At 42.3% G+C, this 18105-nt stretch overlaps 1 protein-coding gene across 1 annotated transcript in view; it reads right to left on the bottom strand.

Moving 5' to 3' along the window:
- The window catches only part of LOC127424202 (potassium voltage-gated channel subfamily C member 4-like), an 89507-nt gene that overhangs the window by 18143 nt on the left and 53259 nt on the right, over window positions 1-18105 (bottom strand). Inside the window, exons 2-3 of the mRNA XM_051669181.1 lie at window positions 2283-3219; window positions 1024-1221 (exon numbers count right to left, since the gene is read on the bottom strand). Coding sequence (XP_051525141.1) covers window positions 1024-1221; window positions 2283-3219 — 1135 coding nt within the window. The remainder of the gene's footprint in view (window positions 1-1023; window positions 1222-2282; window positions 3220-18105) is intronic.

The following is an 18105-nucleotide window of genomic DNA, read 5'->3' as shown; positions in this document are numbered from 1 at the left end:
ATTAGTCATTTCTTTTTGAGACCCACAAAAATCAAACCCTACATTTTTAGGTTTTGGCACAAATATAAGGGACTAACTACATGAATTTGTTCATGCATTTCTGATGTTCTGTGCAATAAACTGAGATTAAAGATCTAAAAAAATTAACTACAGTATAGTTAAGCATTAGAATAAATTAATTTAGTCAACAGAGTGACTATTTGCACTAGGTGTAAATAGCACCTACCACACAGTGTGGCTATTTGCACTCAAAAATGTTGGTGGAAACATTGAAATTGAAGACAAACTGCATCTCCAAGTGTTTCTTTTTTGGTGTGGTGTGTAAAGACGCTGTCGAAGTGTTTTACCCATACAGATAACCTGGGTTTGATTGCCCCTTTTGCCCCTGTTTTCCCCATCCTGATTCCGGTCTCCACTATTAAAATTTCCTTTATTTTATATAAATAAAATGTATATTATAAATATTATAAATAAATATTCCTCACAGTGAGTCAGTCACTGTGAAGGTCGGGGAGTTTAGAGAAAGGTTTGATCCGGGTAAAATGAACCATGGTTTTACTATAGCAATGTTCAAGTAACCATGATTTGTGGCGGAACTCAATAGTTTTAATGCAATTAACTATGGTTTTACTACAATAATACTGTGGTAATATAGTAACCATGTTTAATTTTGTGGTTACTATGATTTTACTACAAAATACCATGGTGATACTAAGGTAACTGTAATAAAAACATGATTAATTTTTGAAAGGAAAAGTTAGGGTTAGGTTTAGGGGTAGGGTGTCTGTGGGACTATAAATAAACACAATAAACACGCTGCAGTGATGCCCATATACTGTATGTTAGAATTTAATTAGAGATGCAGATAGTATTTGCCACTGTTTGCACCGGGGTGTAAATAGCATCTATCGCTATTTGCAATTAGTGAAAATAGCCTCTGCCTTTAGCCAAATCTTTTACATTTATAAGTGCTGTTTACCTAAAAGGACATGACAACTTCTATATCTATCAGTTCCTATTTACCTGTGTGGATGGTGGATTCTGGTCTGCAAGAAAAGTCTCCTGAAGTCAACAGGAAGCAAGTTGCTTCTGTCAAGCTGGCCTTATCTCTGTTGCATGAGCAACGCAGTGTCCACCTCTCGTTCGGTGAGAGTGGCTGAGTCAGACTGCAGGCCTCCTCCTCTAAAAGGGTGACATTAGCATCGCCATTCTGCTTTGAATCTGACAATGAGTTGAAAAAGACAGACATGGGTGTCAGTGGACATGACAATGCTAATCATGAAGAGAGAACTGATTTAAAGGTGAAGTGTATAATTTCTGTGACTCTAGGATCACCAAACAAAATGGCAAAAATAAGACTGATTTTAAACAGATTACCGGAACACTTTTCAGATCTTCCTTTGGTCAGACAAACCAATAGCCCTGCCCCAACTGCCACAATGTTTACCCTTTTTAGGGGAATCTAGCTATAAATGGCTTACTTATAGTTGTCTCTGCACATTAAGCTGGGATAGTAGAAGTATCTAAAAAATATATATAAAATTAAACACTTCACCTTCAATAATTTCACTACTTGCAGTGAAATCTTTTAGGGTGGTACAGTTTTGTCTAGTCCCATAATTTCCTTCATCCCATTACTGGCAAACATGTACAATATCAATAGTGTCAGAAAACACTTTCTTAAAGGAAATCCATTAGCACCACAGAACTGAATTGCAAAAAACAAAACAAAAAACAAAATAAAAAACACATTTTTTCAAAAACTTTTCAGAATATGCCCCTGTCTGTTGTTGATCAAGAAACAGATATTCCCACCCAACTCACGGCATTGGTTGAGTTAATGCTGTTGCATACGTGTTGCTTAAAACAAACACAGGAATTTTTGTAGAGCCACATATAGAGACTTTTTTTTTTAAATTAACCTAGGAATGGCTTACTTACAGCTGTCTCTACATATTACAGGAGAAAGTATTTTAACACTGAAAAAGTTACACACTTTAGCTTTGATGCATTAGGTTTCCTGAACTGACAATGAACAGTATCTTTTTACAGCATGTATTAATCTGGGTTAATGTTAGTTTATACATTTACAATTGTTCATTGTTAGTTCACAATTCATCAACTAAAGTTAAGGTAAACAACTTTTATTTTTAAAATATTAGTATATGTTGAAATGAACATTAACCAAGACTAATATGTGACGTAAAAGTATTGTTCATGTTAACTAATGTTAACAAATACAACCTTATTGCAAATTGTTACCGCAAATTCTGATATCTTACCAGAGCGGATTCTTCCGATGTTTTCTTCGGCAGCAAGAGGGCATGTATCACTTTGTGTGCTGTTCCTTGGCGAGCTGCTTTCAGACTTCACAAATGAGGCTGAGTCCATCACCATGTCTGGGTTTGGATTGTGCTTCTTTTTCTTTTTGGGCAGCTTCTGCTTGGCCATAGCCAATGAGTAGTACATCCCAAAATTGTTAACAATAACGGGCACTGGCATGGCGATGGTGAGCACGCCTGCTAACGCGCATAAAGCACCAACCATCATGCCTAGCCATGTCTTAGGGTACATGTCACCATAACCTAGTGTTGTCATGGTGACCACTGCCCACCAGAAGCTGATGGGAATGTTCTTGAAATGTGTGTGTCTGCTGCCACTAGGGTCGTTGGGATCTGCGCTGATACGTTCGGCGTAGTAGATCATAGTGGCAAAGATGAGAACCCCGAGGGCAAGAAAGATAATGAGGAGGCAAAACTCATTGATGCTTGCCCGCAAGGTGTGGCCAAGAACCCTGAGACCCACAAAGTGTCGGGTTAGCTTAAAGATCCGTAGAATGCGCACAAAACGGACAACACGCAGAAAGCCCAGGACGTCCTTGGCAGCTTTGGACGTGAGGCCACTTAAACTCATCTCTATATAGAAGGGCAGAATGGCAACAAAGTCAATGATGTTTAGCGTGTTCTTGACAAAGCGATTCTTGTCTGGGCAGCATATGATGCGGACTAGAAACTCGAAGGTAAACCACACCACGCAGATTCCCTCCACTAAAGTGAGCACTGGTTTGGTCTCCACCTCTGGGTTGCTGATGATCACAGTGGTGTTGCCATCCAAAATTGATTCATTATGATAATGAATCTCATTAAAGGACTCGAGGGTCTCCAGGCAAAAGTTAGTGATGGACACCAAGATGAAAAAGAGGGAGACAAAGGCAATTATCTGAAAGAGACAAATGTAAAAGTAAGAAGACGAGACCAGACACTAAACATAGTTTATTAAACTGTGTTATTATAAAAGCAATCCCTTAACAAGTTTTAAATACCTTTGATTCTATAACTGTACATCGCTTTCAGCATAATATTATTTTTAATGAATATTTGCCAAGCAAGTTTTTCTTGCAATTTATGTTGACAGTCAGAAAGATGACTTGCTTCACAAAGCATACAATATCTCAACCAGGGCCTTTTGTATCAATTATGTAAATGCAATTTAATTTAAGTCCCCCCACATGTCTAAAATATGTGTTGCAATTTACAAAAATTGTATGACTTTGTAATTTGCCCTCTTTCATTACCTTGCATGTGACAGTCATACTGTCTAAAATAATTACAGTACGTGCAGTATGATTGTAAAGCATTTATATTCAAATATCTTTAGCAATTACAATCAACTATAAAACTGCTTCGGAATCTGAGAAATTTGTATTCTAAAAAGTGTTATACAAATAAAATTTAATTGAATTGCAAAAATTGTCCGAAAAAGTAATTAGTCTTCAACCTGATTAACTTCCCATTTCCAAACACAACCAAAGGAGGCTGTGTCTTTTTTCTTTATTATCATTTATCAATTAAATTACCCAGAAAAAGGGAACAGCTCCTACAGAGTCATCCAAATTAAATACATCAATGCTAAACACATTTATCCAGCTATGTGAAAACATATGTACATTATCTCTAACAAGCATGATTTCAGTGAAAATCAGCGGCTGAGCTTTCATCTCAAGGCAACACTGTTAACTAATCTAAAAGGTGAAAAAAAAAAAAGAAATAATCAAAAAGTTGGAGACTGAAATGGAGAGGAAGAAAGATTCCAGTGAAGGTGATTTGAATCACTACAGAGGTTTTCTGTAAGCAATGGGAGGATGTGACTGATACACTACATGGCCAAACGTATTTAGACACCCCCTTCTAATTAACGTGTTTGGCTATTATAAATATAATAAAGCATACAGCCATGCAATCTCCTTAGTAGAATTGGGTGTACCTTTTCTGTTCCAGCATGACAATGCTCCTGTGCACAAAATGATGTCTACTGAGTCTGGTGAAGAATTTACTGGTCTGCATAAAACCCAGACCTGAACTCCAGAGAACACCCTTTGTGATAAATTGGAATGCAGACAGTGAGCCAGGCCCCATCACCCAACATCAGTGCCTGATCTCCCTGATGCTTTTCTATCACAATGGGAGCAAATCCCCATAGACATGTTCCAACATCTGTATTGGAAAGCCTTCCCAAAACAGTGGAAGCTGTAATAGCAGCAAAGGGAGGACCAACTCCATAGATTGCCCTTGAAATTCAATGTTCTAGAAGCACATATGGGTGGTGTTCGGGTATCCACTATCCACGTATTCACGTTTCAAGCTAAGTGACTGACACTTTCAATAATATTGCCAGCTTTTTAAAAATAAAGTAACTTGAATAGAAGCAATGACTGTAAAGATGCAGCAAAAGGATAAGACCAGAAGAGTGAGCAAAAAGAAATAAAGGGACAGAGAGAGAGAGAGGTAGCCATGGTAACCATGTCATGCTAGCATTGCACAGTGGGAGACATGTTGTCATGCTGAGGGAGATACAAGCCCATGGGCTGCACGACAGAGCTCCCAAAGGGATGTAATCAATTGTATTTATGTTTACACATCCTCAGAGGAGCAGTAAACTGTAAATGAAGACTACTGTGAATGAAACACTTAGAACTTCTAGCAATCCATTGATCTATTACTACAGGCTAAATCAAGCTTGCAAAGACTCCATGAAATTGCTTAACAAATGAATTTTTTTTTTTTTTCTCTGCTTGACATATTTCCTATTAAAATAGGAATTTGGGGTGGGATATATAGAAAGCTAATTCTTTAAAATAGCCAATAGGCTTTAGTTATGTCACAGCCATGAACGTCAGTTTGCTACTTGATAGTCTGTTGGAGGTGGTATTAGGGGGAGGTGACAATCAAGAGAGTGTTTGAATGGACAAAAATCTGCATAGTGCAAGATGAATCATCCATATATTCCTCCACCATTTCTGCTAGGGAAAGACTGTGCATTTTAAATGTGTACATCTGATAAAGGTTAATTTAGTCAATGTTTAGGAGTACACTAGCATACAGATGGCATCAAAGCTAATAGACATGGACTAAAAGAAACAAAACTGATTTAATGTGGTCTTTCAGGTCACAATAAATCATGTCATAGGTTAGACCTCACAGAAAACAAGATTGTCTGTCTTTGCTTTTAAAAAACATTGACAACCTTTATCTATCATGTACAGTGCACTTGCAGGTTAATGTTATGGCGGGCAGGTGTGTTTGTGTGAAGAGTGGCAGTTGTCTCGTGACAAGGATGGGACCAGCTCGGATCCCATTTGAAGCACTTCCCATCCCCATTATCGTATTGGTTACTGATGTAACCTCTGTTCCCTGATGGAGGGAACGAGACGGTGTTTTGATGTAGTGACACTAGGGGTTCGCTCTTGAGAGCCCCAATCACCTTTGCTTTAATCAGAAAAGGCCAATGAAAATTGGCGAGTGGAATTTGCATGCCACTCTCCGCCCTGGACATATGGGTATAAAAGGAGATGGTGTGCACCATTCATTCAGATTTGTGCTGAGGAGCCGAGAGAGAGTCCCGGCCATGTCAGCAGTCGGTTCAGTGCTGCGGCAGGAGGGACACAATGTCTCGTTCCCTCCATCAGGGAACAGAGGTTACATCAGTAACAAAGTTTCTTGTCTGTCACTCACTCCACGTTGTGTCGATGTAGTGACACTAGGGGGTTCCTATACGAAACAGCGCAGGCGCTGAACCATGTCACGAGGTACGGAGGAGCGGACACGGGCAAGCTGGGTTAGGTAAGGCATCTCCCTGGTCCCGTTAAGGGCGGGAGGAGGCACTTACCTGAGGAGGCTACAGGCGGTGGCCTTTCCTGATTTTTGTATGAAGCAATTTCCCACCAAGCACCTGCTAGAATAAAAGTGCTCTTCCCTCTCCAGGAGGGAGAACACTACGGAAACCACATAATACCAGAGGGAGGTTAACATGTGGAGAATACCTCACATGGACTTACCGACGGGGAAGTTCACATATGGAATGATGCCACTGGGGAGGACCCTATCTAAGGAGAGGGTACACAGCAACAGTGGCCGAGACAGAGCGAAGATCTGTCGAGGGGAAACACAGGGTTCACCTGAGGGGAAACCGAACAGTGGAAACGCATCATACGGGATTACCGAGGGGGGAATCACCACGTATGGAGCACTGAGCCCAAGTACGTGGGCTCACCTGAAAAGGGGCATACCACAAGTACTGGGCCTGGCGGCATTACTCCTCTGCCGAGTTTGTCACCGAACAGTGCTTAAGAAAACGAAAAGGCATCCAGTGTTCACCAATTGCGGGGAACTGTTGTGGACAAGATAGTGCACATTATCATCTTGAAAGGTGAATGGTGCAAATGCAAGCGATACACCCGACCGGCTGCCCGGCCTACCAGTTGTTACCCTGTAACACTCGGGTCAAAACGCAGGTTGTAGAACCTCGCAAAGGTATTGGATGTAGCCCAACCCACTGCTCTACATATGTCTGTTAGAGAGGTGCCCCTCGCCAGTGCCCAGGAGGATGCAACACCTCTAGTGGAGTGCACCCAGACTCCCAAGGGGCACAGCAGTTCTCGTGATTGGTAAGCCAAAGAAATGGCATCCACAATCCAATGGGCCAGCCTCTGTTTGGAAACAGCTTTCCCCTTCTGCTGCCCTCCAAAACAGACAAAGAGCTGCTCTGAGCATCTAAAGCTCTGCGTGCTGTCCAGATAGATGCCCAGGGAGCGAACTGGACACAGCAATGACAAGGCCAGGTCTTCCTCATCTGAAGGGCACGCTTGAAGGTTCACCACCTGATCCCGAAAGGGAGTGGTGGGAACTTTGGGCACGTAACTGGGCCGGGGTCTCAAGATCACGTAAGAGTGTGCCGGCCCGAACTCCAGGCATTCGCTGGTGACAGACAGCACCTGCAGGTCCCCAACCCTCTTGATAGAAGTGAGCGCCACCAGGAGGGCCATCTTCAGTGACAAAGTGCTGAGCACGGCCTGCTCCAGGGGCTCAAAGGGGGCTCTCTGTAGGGCAGGTAGGACCACAGAGAGATCCCAAGAGGGAATCAGGCACGGCCTAGGAGGATTCAATCTCAATCAGCCCCTCCTGTAGGAAGGACAACACAGAACTAACAGCGCATCTCTGTGGATCTTCCACGTCCAGTCCAGCATCAGGTCTGAGAACCAACGCAAGCTGCTGCATGCCTCGCATTGAGGCTCACTGGGGGAAACGTGTACTTGCGCAGCCCCCGAGGCCAGCTGTGCGCCAAGACATCCAGGCCGAGGGGAGCCTCAGACAGGGAGTAAAAAAGGGGGCAATGCGTGGACTCTCAGGAGGCAAACACCCGTGCCTCCCTGAATATCTCCCAAACTAGCTGGACTGCATGGGGGTGGAGTCTCCACACTCCTCGGAGCATTACCTGTCGTGGGAGCGCATCCGCTGCACAGTTGAGGACGCCCAGGAGGTGAGTGGCTCGCAGAGACTTCAACGTCTGCTGACTCCAAAGGAGGAGGCGGCGGGCGAGTTGTGACATGCGACATGAGCGTACACTGCCCTGGCGGTTTATGTACGCCACGGTTGCTGTGTTGTCAGTCCGGACCAACACATGCTTGCCCTGAATCAATGGCCGAAGCCTCCACAGGGCCAGCGATACTGCCAGCAACTCTAGGCAGTTGATCTACCATTGCAGGCGGGGCCCTGTCCAGAGCCCCGATACTGCCTGCCTGTTGCACATGGCACCCCAGCCCGAATTCAAGGCATCTGTCGTGACCATGACACACCTTGAGACCTGCTCTAAGGGAACCCCTGCCCGTAGAAATGCCATCCAGAGTGAGGAAAAAAGCTGGAAAGATCACTCTGGACCCCACTCACCCTGCCCACTACCTTTTTGAACTGTTGCCTTCTGTGTATTTCGCAGTATCTGTACAGTGTATTTTTATTGTATACAAACTTCGTATTTTGTGTATACTGTATATTTGATATTATTAGGTGTATATTGTATATTGTGTTGTGCAACAAGATGTGTAAACTGTGTTATGTGTAAATCAGATGTTTATTGTAATTGTCATACTGCTATGTTGCTTGGAACTACGCCCAAGACTTTCACCCACTGTTGCACTTGTGTATATGGTTGAGTGACAATAAAGGGATTTGATTTGATTTTGAAATAGCTTGGAACTTTAACTGCGGCCCCTACTTCATTCCTCCCTTTATTAAGGTACTATATTAAGTCCTTAAATCAACTTCAATCAATGGCAAAGTGGACACAGCCTTTTAGAGTGAAGTGCTCTGATTCAAAACAGTAACCATTTTGTTTTTATTCTGGACAAGAATGTATGCAATATGGTAATATGTTGATCAGTTTTGCATTTCCTGAAGGAAATACTTTGGTTTATAAGCACAATAAAAAAACTTAAGTTAAGCTTAGGTTTTATGCATTGATTCTGCATATAGCAAAAGGTGAGAGACAATTTGCTGTTGTCATACCAATCAAAATGCACCTTGTTTTCTGCCAGCTGCACACAAGAATCAACAAATAACTACTGTATAGTGTGAAAGCGACTATAAACAGTTCAATATATGCAAGAAAGACAAGACCGATCGCCATTCACTATGCAAATATATGTTAGAAAGATGACCAATTGCAATTCAGTACACAAATATAACTGTGTCATTACTGTCGGTTACATACACACTGTGAGTCAAATTTTCATGCTTTACACTGAAGTTCTTTTAAAAGTATAATGTACACAAATACAAAAAACAAAATCAGATGTACTTTAAGTGGAAGATGTCCGTAAACCAGAATGTTAATTCCAGACTACGCAAGGGTGTTTGTGTTAAAAGGCTCAGGATCTCTTTCTTGCAATGACAAGCCTGTCCCAAATCCTTTTAAGTTCAACAACACTCAAGATTAATTGATGTTGACTATAGAAGATTTTAATGCTTCTCTGGTTTAATTTCCAGGAAAAATATTAGGCCTATATTACAGAAATTGCCTATTGAATTATGAATATTTTCCTTCCATGATATTGAAGCCAAAATGTATATTTGTTTTGATTAATCCAAGGGCCAGAATTTCAATTTCAATTTTGTTTGTAATGATATCTAAAGAAAAAATGCTCGCCTCTGAACTTTACTTTTTCTGTCCTTTCCTTTTCTGTCATATCTTTTTAATCTAATTTTACTTCAGGGAATGTTTTTCTTCCATTGAGTAAAAGTTTTTGTAGGCTTTTATTTAAAAATGTGTGAGTCTCTCCAACTAGTGCACAAATAAATGTAAATAAGAGCATTTATATTTTCTTGAGAAAGCTCTGATGGAGGCTTTGATGGAAAGAAATGCGTAAGACACATTTTGAGGGTGTAGAAAGAGCTGAGTTAGTTTGAAATCAAGTGGGAATACAGGCAAACTGGATGTCTTACAACACAACTTGACCTGACTCTTTTACATTTTCATTGGTTAACAGATGCACAGAGCAGTGACGTGCACAGACTTTAGCAGGGACAGGGGTGGAAGGATAAAAAAGGGCACTGTTTTGTTTTTTGTTTTTTTATTTATTTTTATTTTTTTATTAGTGGTAATTATAAATACTTAACTAATTTCTTTGCTTTTTGAGTTTTTAACAATTTTCTTGTATATATATATATATATATATATATATATATATATATATATATATATATATATATATACTGTACATAATGTTTCCCATTTTTCCTTTATCACAAATAATAGCCTATTCTGTTATATTTCTCACAAAAAGCACCATGGTATTACACTTGTTTATTTGTTTATTTTCAGACATGGTCTGTGATAATCCAATGTTTTTGACATGTGTCATAGTAAAACCATGGTATTTTTTAAAGTACCATGGAGTACTTTGACAGTATCATGAAATATGAACATGATCAATCATTCAGAACCATGGCATTACCCTGGTAACGTGGTGCATGGTGCGAAGGCGAGATGAGAAAGTGCGAGCGCGAGGCAATCGACTGTGTTCCACGAATGCTACAGGGTCCTTTAATAACATGCAACATGCAAGGAAAGGCAGCCGGTGGAGTTTCTGGTGCCCCCCTAGGGAGTTGGTGTCCTACGCAGACTGTGTAATATGCGTATAGGGAGCAGCAGTACTGTAGAAGCCTAATGTTATTTTTCTGAAAGTGATTAGTCTAATGGCTTATAGTTTCAACAAAATCAAAACGGCTTTGGCTGAACCAGACAGCTCCTTCAATTTATGTCAATATTCTATAAAACACAAATTGAATGTCTATCACTGAAAGAGATGCGACCAATTATAATCCCATTATAATTAATAAATCTGTCTACACTCAGGTAAACGATGTCCGAAATGCGGCAGCAATCGAGTATTATAATTTAGATATATGGCATGCGAAAAGGTTCAAAAATAAGACAAATGACTTGCCGAGGGAAGCCACTCAGCTATTGAGAGCAGCTATTGAGTCACTCACTAATAGAACGGCGCTGACTATTGCAAAGCCGACGGTGCATCTGGATAGACTACTCACTCTCCTCATGCAGCCGGCGACTCACTCTCCTCACCCAGCGAAGGACTCACTCTCCTCATGCAGCTGGCAACTCACTCTCCTCACGCAGCCAGCGACCCACACACCTAATGCAGCCAGTGACTCACTCTGATGCAACTGGGTTGTTTTATGATGTCCCTTAAATAAATGTTGTTCATTTTTACAAACAAATGCTTTGCGGCAACACTCCCGGGTTCTAAAGGCAAGACAATATCTGTTGAAAATTTTTGTACGTTCTTCAAAAAGCCTATGTTACTTCTGCACTATAAACTAAAGGTATCACCCTAATAATGCATTTTATTTACATTACAATTAAATATTACATTGTGAAATGCTAAGCTGTTTATTAATGTTGCTCAATCTTTTCTCATTAAAAATTGCTTGTCTGGAAGCACAGTTGCCAGTTGTGTGATGTCACTTCTCGTTCATCTGTCGGTTCAACCGCTGACCATAATACTACAATCATAATATCTTTATGATTTATGGGAAATATCACATTCATAAGCAGAAATTGGCTAATAGAAAACCTAATATCCACTAATTATATCCCCTCCCCTTTTCTTAAATTATGTTACATTGACCACCAATAACAACCATATTTTTCATTGAAACGCTGTATCAGAGCTTTATTCAAAATTTATTTGTATTTTTATTTTATTTTTTTTACCAAAAGCATGATCCACGATGTAGGACTTTACTGGTTGTTTAGATCAATGTTACTATCAGAAATAATTAATAATTATTTCTGTAGTTATTAATCAATATTTAAATTAATTAATTGTATCTAACTCATTAAAACCTCATATGGGACTCCGGCAAATGTAGTGTGCTACGTTTAGGAGCAAGTTTGGTTATTAGCAATAATTAATAATTATCAAAGATAATTACTAATTATTAAAATCAATAGAACATTGATGAGAATCAATGTTAGCTTTTTTTTAATCCTTTAAATTAACAGTTATCAAAGATAATCGTTAATTGTTAACGTCGATGAAACATTAAAGTTAACACTAGCTTATTGATCATTCAAATTCAATCAAAGATAATTATCAAAAATCAATAGAATATTTATAAGGATTAACATTGACGGGGCACCACCCTGAAATCAGGGACTAATAACCGAATATTAAAACAGTCTCAATATTAGATTGTTTTCTTAGGAAAATCGACATCCGAAGAATATCGATTTTCGGGAAAAAAAACAATGAATGAAGGCTTGAATCCGAGCACTGACATCCCGTCAGCATGACACAGGCGTATGCAAAACAAACCAAAACACTTCTCTTTGTAATATAAACAAAGTTTATTTATGCAGTAATATCAATTAATAATTAATACAATGCAGTCAGTAAACTTCCAACTTCCAACTACAAACTAAACAGTGATATGATTAGATATGGAAATAAAAATAATCCTATAACACATAAGGTGTGTGTGTGACTGTGTGTGTGTGTGTGTGTCAGTGTGGTTAGTGAGAGAGAGAGAGAGAGAGATTATTAAGTGACAGCTTGAAAGCTGATTTCGCGATAGCTGGAGATAAAGCAGCCGTGTTCATCACTCAGAGACGCGGTTTTACGAGCGGGGCTCGTAAAAGTCCCTTGTTATTTGACTCTTTAATGGATGAACTCAGTTGCTGTCTCACCCGCGATGGCCAAAATGCACAACAGTCCAATTTGGTTGGACCACAATACAGCAAAACAAATTCGTGATAATTAATACCCTGAGTATTAATAATGAGCGGACATGGCGGTCCATAAACTGTACAAGCAAAAACCTTGAAACACAAGTATAACACACTATAATATTCTATCTCTGCCCAGACGTAAACCTCTTACTTGAATCGCATGAGGACACAGGTAGAATGTGTTTTCCTCCGTCCTTTAACTTTGACCCGGTTCCTTGAGGCTCGGGTGATGACGGGGGCCGTATCCTCTCGCTGTCGGCGGGCGGTACGGCTGTTGATTCTCGGCGGGCTGGCGGAGAACTCAGAAATGTCGACTTGATTGAAGATGGAAGAGAAATCTTTAATCTCTTCACTTCTGTAGGCCAACGGATGAAGATGCGAATTGCTCGGCGGTCTCCTTCGGATCCGTTAAGAGTGTTCGGTTGAACACAGAGTAATCTTAACTCGTCCAGCGAGATGGAGATTGTATGGCTACAGTTTCAAGTCGGACATTACTTCCTTAAGCCACGAGGTTGCACCGGAGAGCAGCAAAAAGCTACGTCCGTATTCGGTGAACGAAGTCGCTGGAAGCCACTTTGGAAGCATTTCAGAATTATTTGAAGTTCTGATGATGTCATGTTTGAGGGACGTTCTGTTGTGTGCCTCATCCAATAGGAGTTGAGTGCTCGATCCTTTAGTGAGCAAGGCTTCATGGATTTGTAGTCTGTTTTGGACTCCCTTTGTTTGATTTTGGCGCGATTTTTATCAGTAAGATTTACGACTTAGAAGGTGGGGGCTTAAGTTATGTTTTTACGACTGTGTTAGGCCTGCCTTTGTCTTCTGTCTGAATACATGAGGCCCAACAACGACATCCGACACCTGAAAACCATGTGACTGCTTCAGTATCTGGTTCAAGCAACCCCAGGTTGGTCTTCCTTACTCTAATCCATTATAATGTTTTGTATGAAGCCTATATGAGTCTATGAAATAACAGACGAAGGAGAAGGACTGAGGCATGGCTAAATAGACGGATCGCAGATTTTCTTTTTATTAATTTGTTTTATTTATTTGACTTACATTTGACCAATACAACCAAACGACTTAAAAAGGTAAACAAAGCAGCCTAATAATTTTCTGCTTAGGCCTATAAATATATAAAAAATGTAAATGTAAGTAATTTAAGTTACTAATTTTATCCAAAGAATTCGTAAAAATGCAATTTATTAGAGGTATCGGTATTGGTATCGATATCAGCGATACTGGCCTAAAAGTACTTGGTATCGGATCGAAAAGAAAATAAGTGGTATCGTCCAGCCCCATAATGCACTCAACATCCATGCACTATATAAATATGAATGAATGAGTGAGCGATTTCGGACACACACAGAAATGGAGTTTATGTACTAGAGTCGACTCCAACACTATTTAGAGTCAAGGAATCGACTCTTTTGGGAGTCAACTCGCAAACACTACAGAGTATCTAACGCCACATATATTTGGTATTCTCTGAGAAAAAAAAAGTAGTAAGTAGAATTTCATAAGCTATTGTCAGAGTTTAGAATTATGTTAAATTCAATTTGCCAGTTGTTTGCTTTGTATGTTGACGTGTCTTGTCTTAAAAATAAAAAATTTGGCTAATCTGCTGAGATAGTCTAACTATTTTAGTAATAGCAGGCTAAGTGTATTTAGAAATCACAAACATGGTTTTTGCTGTCATTTAGGAATGATTTATTATGCAATGATGCATAATATTAAACTCCCTTAAGTAAAAATAAGAAATTATATATCTGTGACACTGCTTCACAGGCAGAAGGGAAGGAGAACACAGGGAAGCGGGGTTTCCAGGTTCAGGTAAGAGTTTTAATTGGCCACCTCAGTGCTTTACAATTTCACAAACTCATCAGTTTCATAGGCACGTATTTACTTAAACTCATCAGCTTCACAGGCATGTAGTTACTTAAACACATCAGCTTCACAAACACAATAGATTAAGCACAACAGCTTCTGTAGCACCATGGTCTTCCTTGTGCCAGACTCTCTCTCTCTGCTGCTGGTGGTGTGGCTGTTTATATGCGGCTCTCCCCATGCTCACTGGAATTAGAGACAGGTGTTAAACATAATCTAGCTCAGGTACAAGCGCCCTTACCGCTTTCTCTCTCTCCGGACGGATGCTTGACTACGCCCCCACTGCCACATATCCCCACCGCCCAACTCAGGCTGGGGAGGCATCCAGCCTGCCTACCACTCCCCCCCATTTCTGGAGAGGAAGTCGGCGACAGCCATCTGCACTCCCGGTCTGTGGACCACCTTGAACTTAAACTGCTGAAGAGCCAGATACCAATGGGTGATCCACGCGTTGATATCTTTCATGCGGTGGAGCCAACGGAGTGGGCCGTGATCCGAGCAGTGGGTGAAGGCCCGCCCCAACAGGTTGTACCGGAGAGTGAGGACTGCCCACTTCATGGCGAGACACTCCTTTTCCACGGTGCTGTACTTAGTCTCCCTCAGCGAGAGCTTATGGCTAATGTACAGCACCGGGCGCTCCTCCCCCTCCACCACCTGCGAGAGTACAGCCCCCAGCCATCTGTCTGAAGTGTCCGTCTGCAAGACAAAAGGGAAATTGGGTGAATGTAAAAGCGGCCCCCTGCAAAGCGCGGCTTTCACTTGCATAAACGCCTGTTGACACTGCTCCGTCCACTGGACCGGGTCTGGAGCTCCCTTTTTAGTGAGATCAGTCAGCGGGCTGGTGACGTCCATATAATTAGGCATGAATCTCCTATAATAGCCAGCCCCAAGAACTGTCTCACCCCCTTTTTGGTCTTGGGCCTCGGGCAGGCCGCAATCACCGCAGTCTTGTCAATTTGGGGACGCACCTGCCCATGGCCCAAGTGGAACCCCAGATACCATACCTCCACCTGCCCAATCGCACATTTCTTGGGGTTCGCTGTGAGTCTGGCCCGTCACAGTGATCTCAGAACCACCCTCAGATGTTGCATGTGCCGCTGCCAATCACTGCTGTAAATGATATCATCCAAGTATGCAGAGGCATAAGCCGAATGCGGTCTGAGGATTCGGTCCATGAGACGCTGAAACGTAGCCGGGGCTCCAAACAAACCGAATGGAAGTGTCACAAATTGGTGTAATCCGAACGGTGTGGAGAAAGCTGTTTTTTCTCGGGAAATTGATGTCCAGGGGATCTGCCAATAACCCTTTGTCAAATCCAGTGTCGAATAAAATCGAGCAGTGCCCAACTGATTGAGCAACTCATCAACGCGAGGCATTGGGTATGCGTCAAATTTAGACACGCGTTGACTTTTCTATAATCCACACAGAAACGTACAGATCCATCACTCTTAGGAACAAGAACAACCGGGCTGGACCAATCGCTGTGGGATTCCTCTATTACCCCCATATCGAGCATTGCATCCAATTCATCCCGGACAATTTTCTTTTTGTGCTCGGGCAATCGGTAGGGATGGCTACATACCACCACCCCCGGCTCGGTCTCGATGTGGTGTTGAATGAGGTTCGTGCAACCCAGTAGAGGGGAAAATACATCTGCGAATTCTTGTTGAAGTTTGGCAACCTCTGCGAGTTGGTACGGTGAGAGGTGGTCTCTGCAAGTGACTGGGGTGAAACGATTGTGTTTCGTATTCACCTCCGGCCTGGACTACTATAACTACTGTAGCCAATGTCACAGGGACCACCTCCCTCCACAATTTCAGGAGGTTGAGGTGATATATTTGACATGTGCCCCCTCTATTGGTTCACTCTACCTCATAATCGAGATCCCCCACTCATCGTGTGACCTCAAAGGGTCCTTGCCACTTGGCAAGTAATCTGGAGCTCGTTGTGGGGAGTAATACGAGTACTTTAACTCCCGGTGCAAATTCCCGCCGCCGAGTTCCCCTGTCATACAGCTGGCGCTGTCGTTCTTGAGCTTGGAGCAAATTCTCCTGCGTTAGTTGCCTCAAGGTGTGGAGTTTTGCTCTAAGATCAAGAACGTATTGAATTTCATTCTTACTATTTGAAGGTCCCTCCTCCCAAGCTTCGCGTATGACATCAAGCACGCTGCGCGGGCACGCCCATATAGCAGCTCGAATGAGGAAAATCCCGTGGAGGCTTGTGGGACCTTTCACACTGCGAATAACAGGGGATCAAGCCATTTGTCCCAATTTCTAGTATCCTCGTGCACAAACTTACGAATCATATTTTTAAGGGTTTTATTAAATTGCTCCACCAGGCCATCTGTTTGTGGATGGTAAATGCTGGTGCGAATTGACTTAATGCCCGATAATTCATAAAGCTTGCATAGTGTTCGTGACATAAAGGTTGTGCCCTGATCGGTGAGGATTTCTTTTGGAATCTCCACCTGGGAGGTTATTTTGAAGAGTGCCTCCGCAACACTACGTGCTGAGATGCTGCGTAGAGGCACTGCTTCTGGATATCACGTTGCATAGTCCACTAGGACTAATACAAAACGATGTCCGCATGCTGACCACTATAATGGCCCGATGAGGTCCATTCCAATTCTCTCGAAGGGGACCTCGATCAGCGGAAGGGGGCGCAATGGCGCTTTTGTGGTGGCCAGTGGATTCACCAGCTGACATTCGCGGCATGCCGCACACCACTTGCGGACATCGCCGCCAATGCCCGGCCAATACATACTGGCTATTAGGCGGTTCAGTGTTTTTCTCTCCCCTAGATGACCCACCATGGGGTTATAATGAGCCGCCTGGAAAACCATTTCCCGACGGCTCCACGTAATTAAGAGCTGGGTTATATTTTCCTTTGTTTGAGCATCCTGCTTCACTCTATACAACCGTTTGTTTATAATTGCGAAATAAGGATATGAAAGTGCGACATTCAGCTGGAGTTGTTGACCATCGATCACTCTCATTTGGTCAAAGGTGTGCTTGAGGGTCTCATCTTGCGACTGCTCCAAAGGGAAATCCCCTTCGGGAAATTCCCTGAGGATGGGCGGGGCTGCAGCCTCACCCCCCTCACATCATCCTGAGGTGGAGCTGACGAAGACAGCCCCGGCTCCGCCTCCCCTGCCAGAGCGTCACACATTTCACATCTCATCGCTCTAGTACAGGACCCATCCATGCATATTCCCTTTAATACATTTCAAAATTCAGGCCAATTAGTCCCCAAAATCAGCAGATGGGTGAGGCGGGAATGAACTGCGGCCTCCACTCTATGTTTTGTTCCCCGAAATTTAATCATGAGGGTCACCACAGGGTAGTTGTGAATATCCCCATGCACACACTTCACCCTCACCGTTTTAGCTGTGCCCAAAGCCTCAGGTTGAACCAAGCGTTGGTGGATAGTGGTTTGATTACAACCTGTGTCCACCAATGCTTGGTAAGTAACCCCCTTGACACTTACTGGTATCGGGTACGCTCCGGTTTGATCGGGGGCAGCCTGCAGAGTGTCGGGGATCCGGACCACCATTCCCAGCTCCATCACAGGGCACTGATCCCAGAAGTGTCCTGGATCACCGCAACTCCAGCAGACCGGCCCAGGCGCCACACCCGCACC

This window comes from Myxocyprinus asiaticus, chromosome 33, assembly GCF_019703515.2.
Source record: "Myxocyprinus asiaticus isolate MX2 ecotype Aquarium Trade chromosome 33, UBuf_Myxa_2, whole genome shotgun sequence".
NCBI lineage: Eukaryota > Metazoa > Chordata > Actinopteri > Cypriniformes > Catostomidae > Myxocyprinus > Myxocyprinus asiaticus.
The sequence above is the reverse complement of the archived record's forward strand: the minus strand, read 5'-3'. Positions and strand labels throughout refer to the sequence as shown.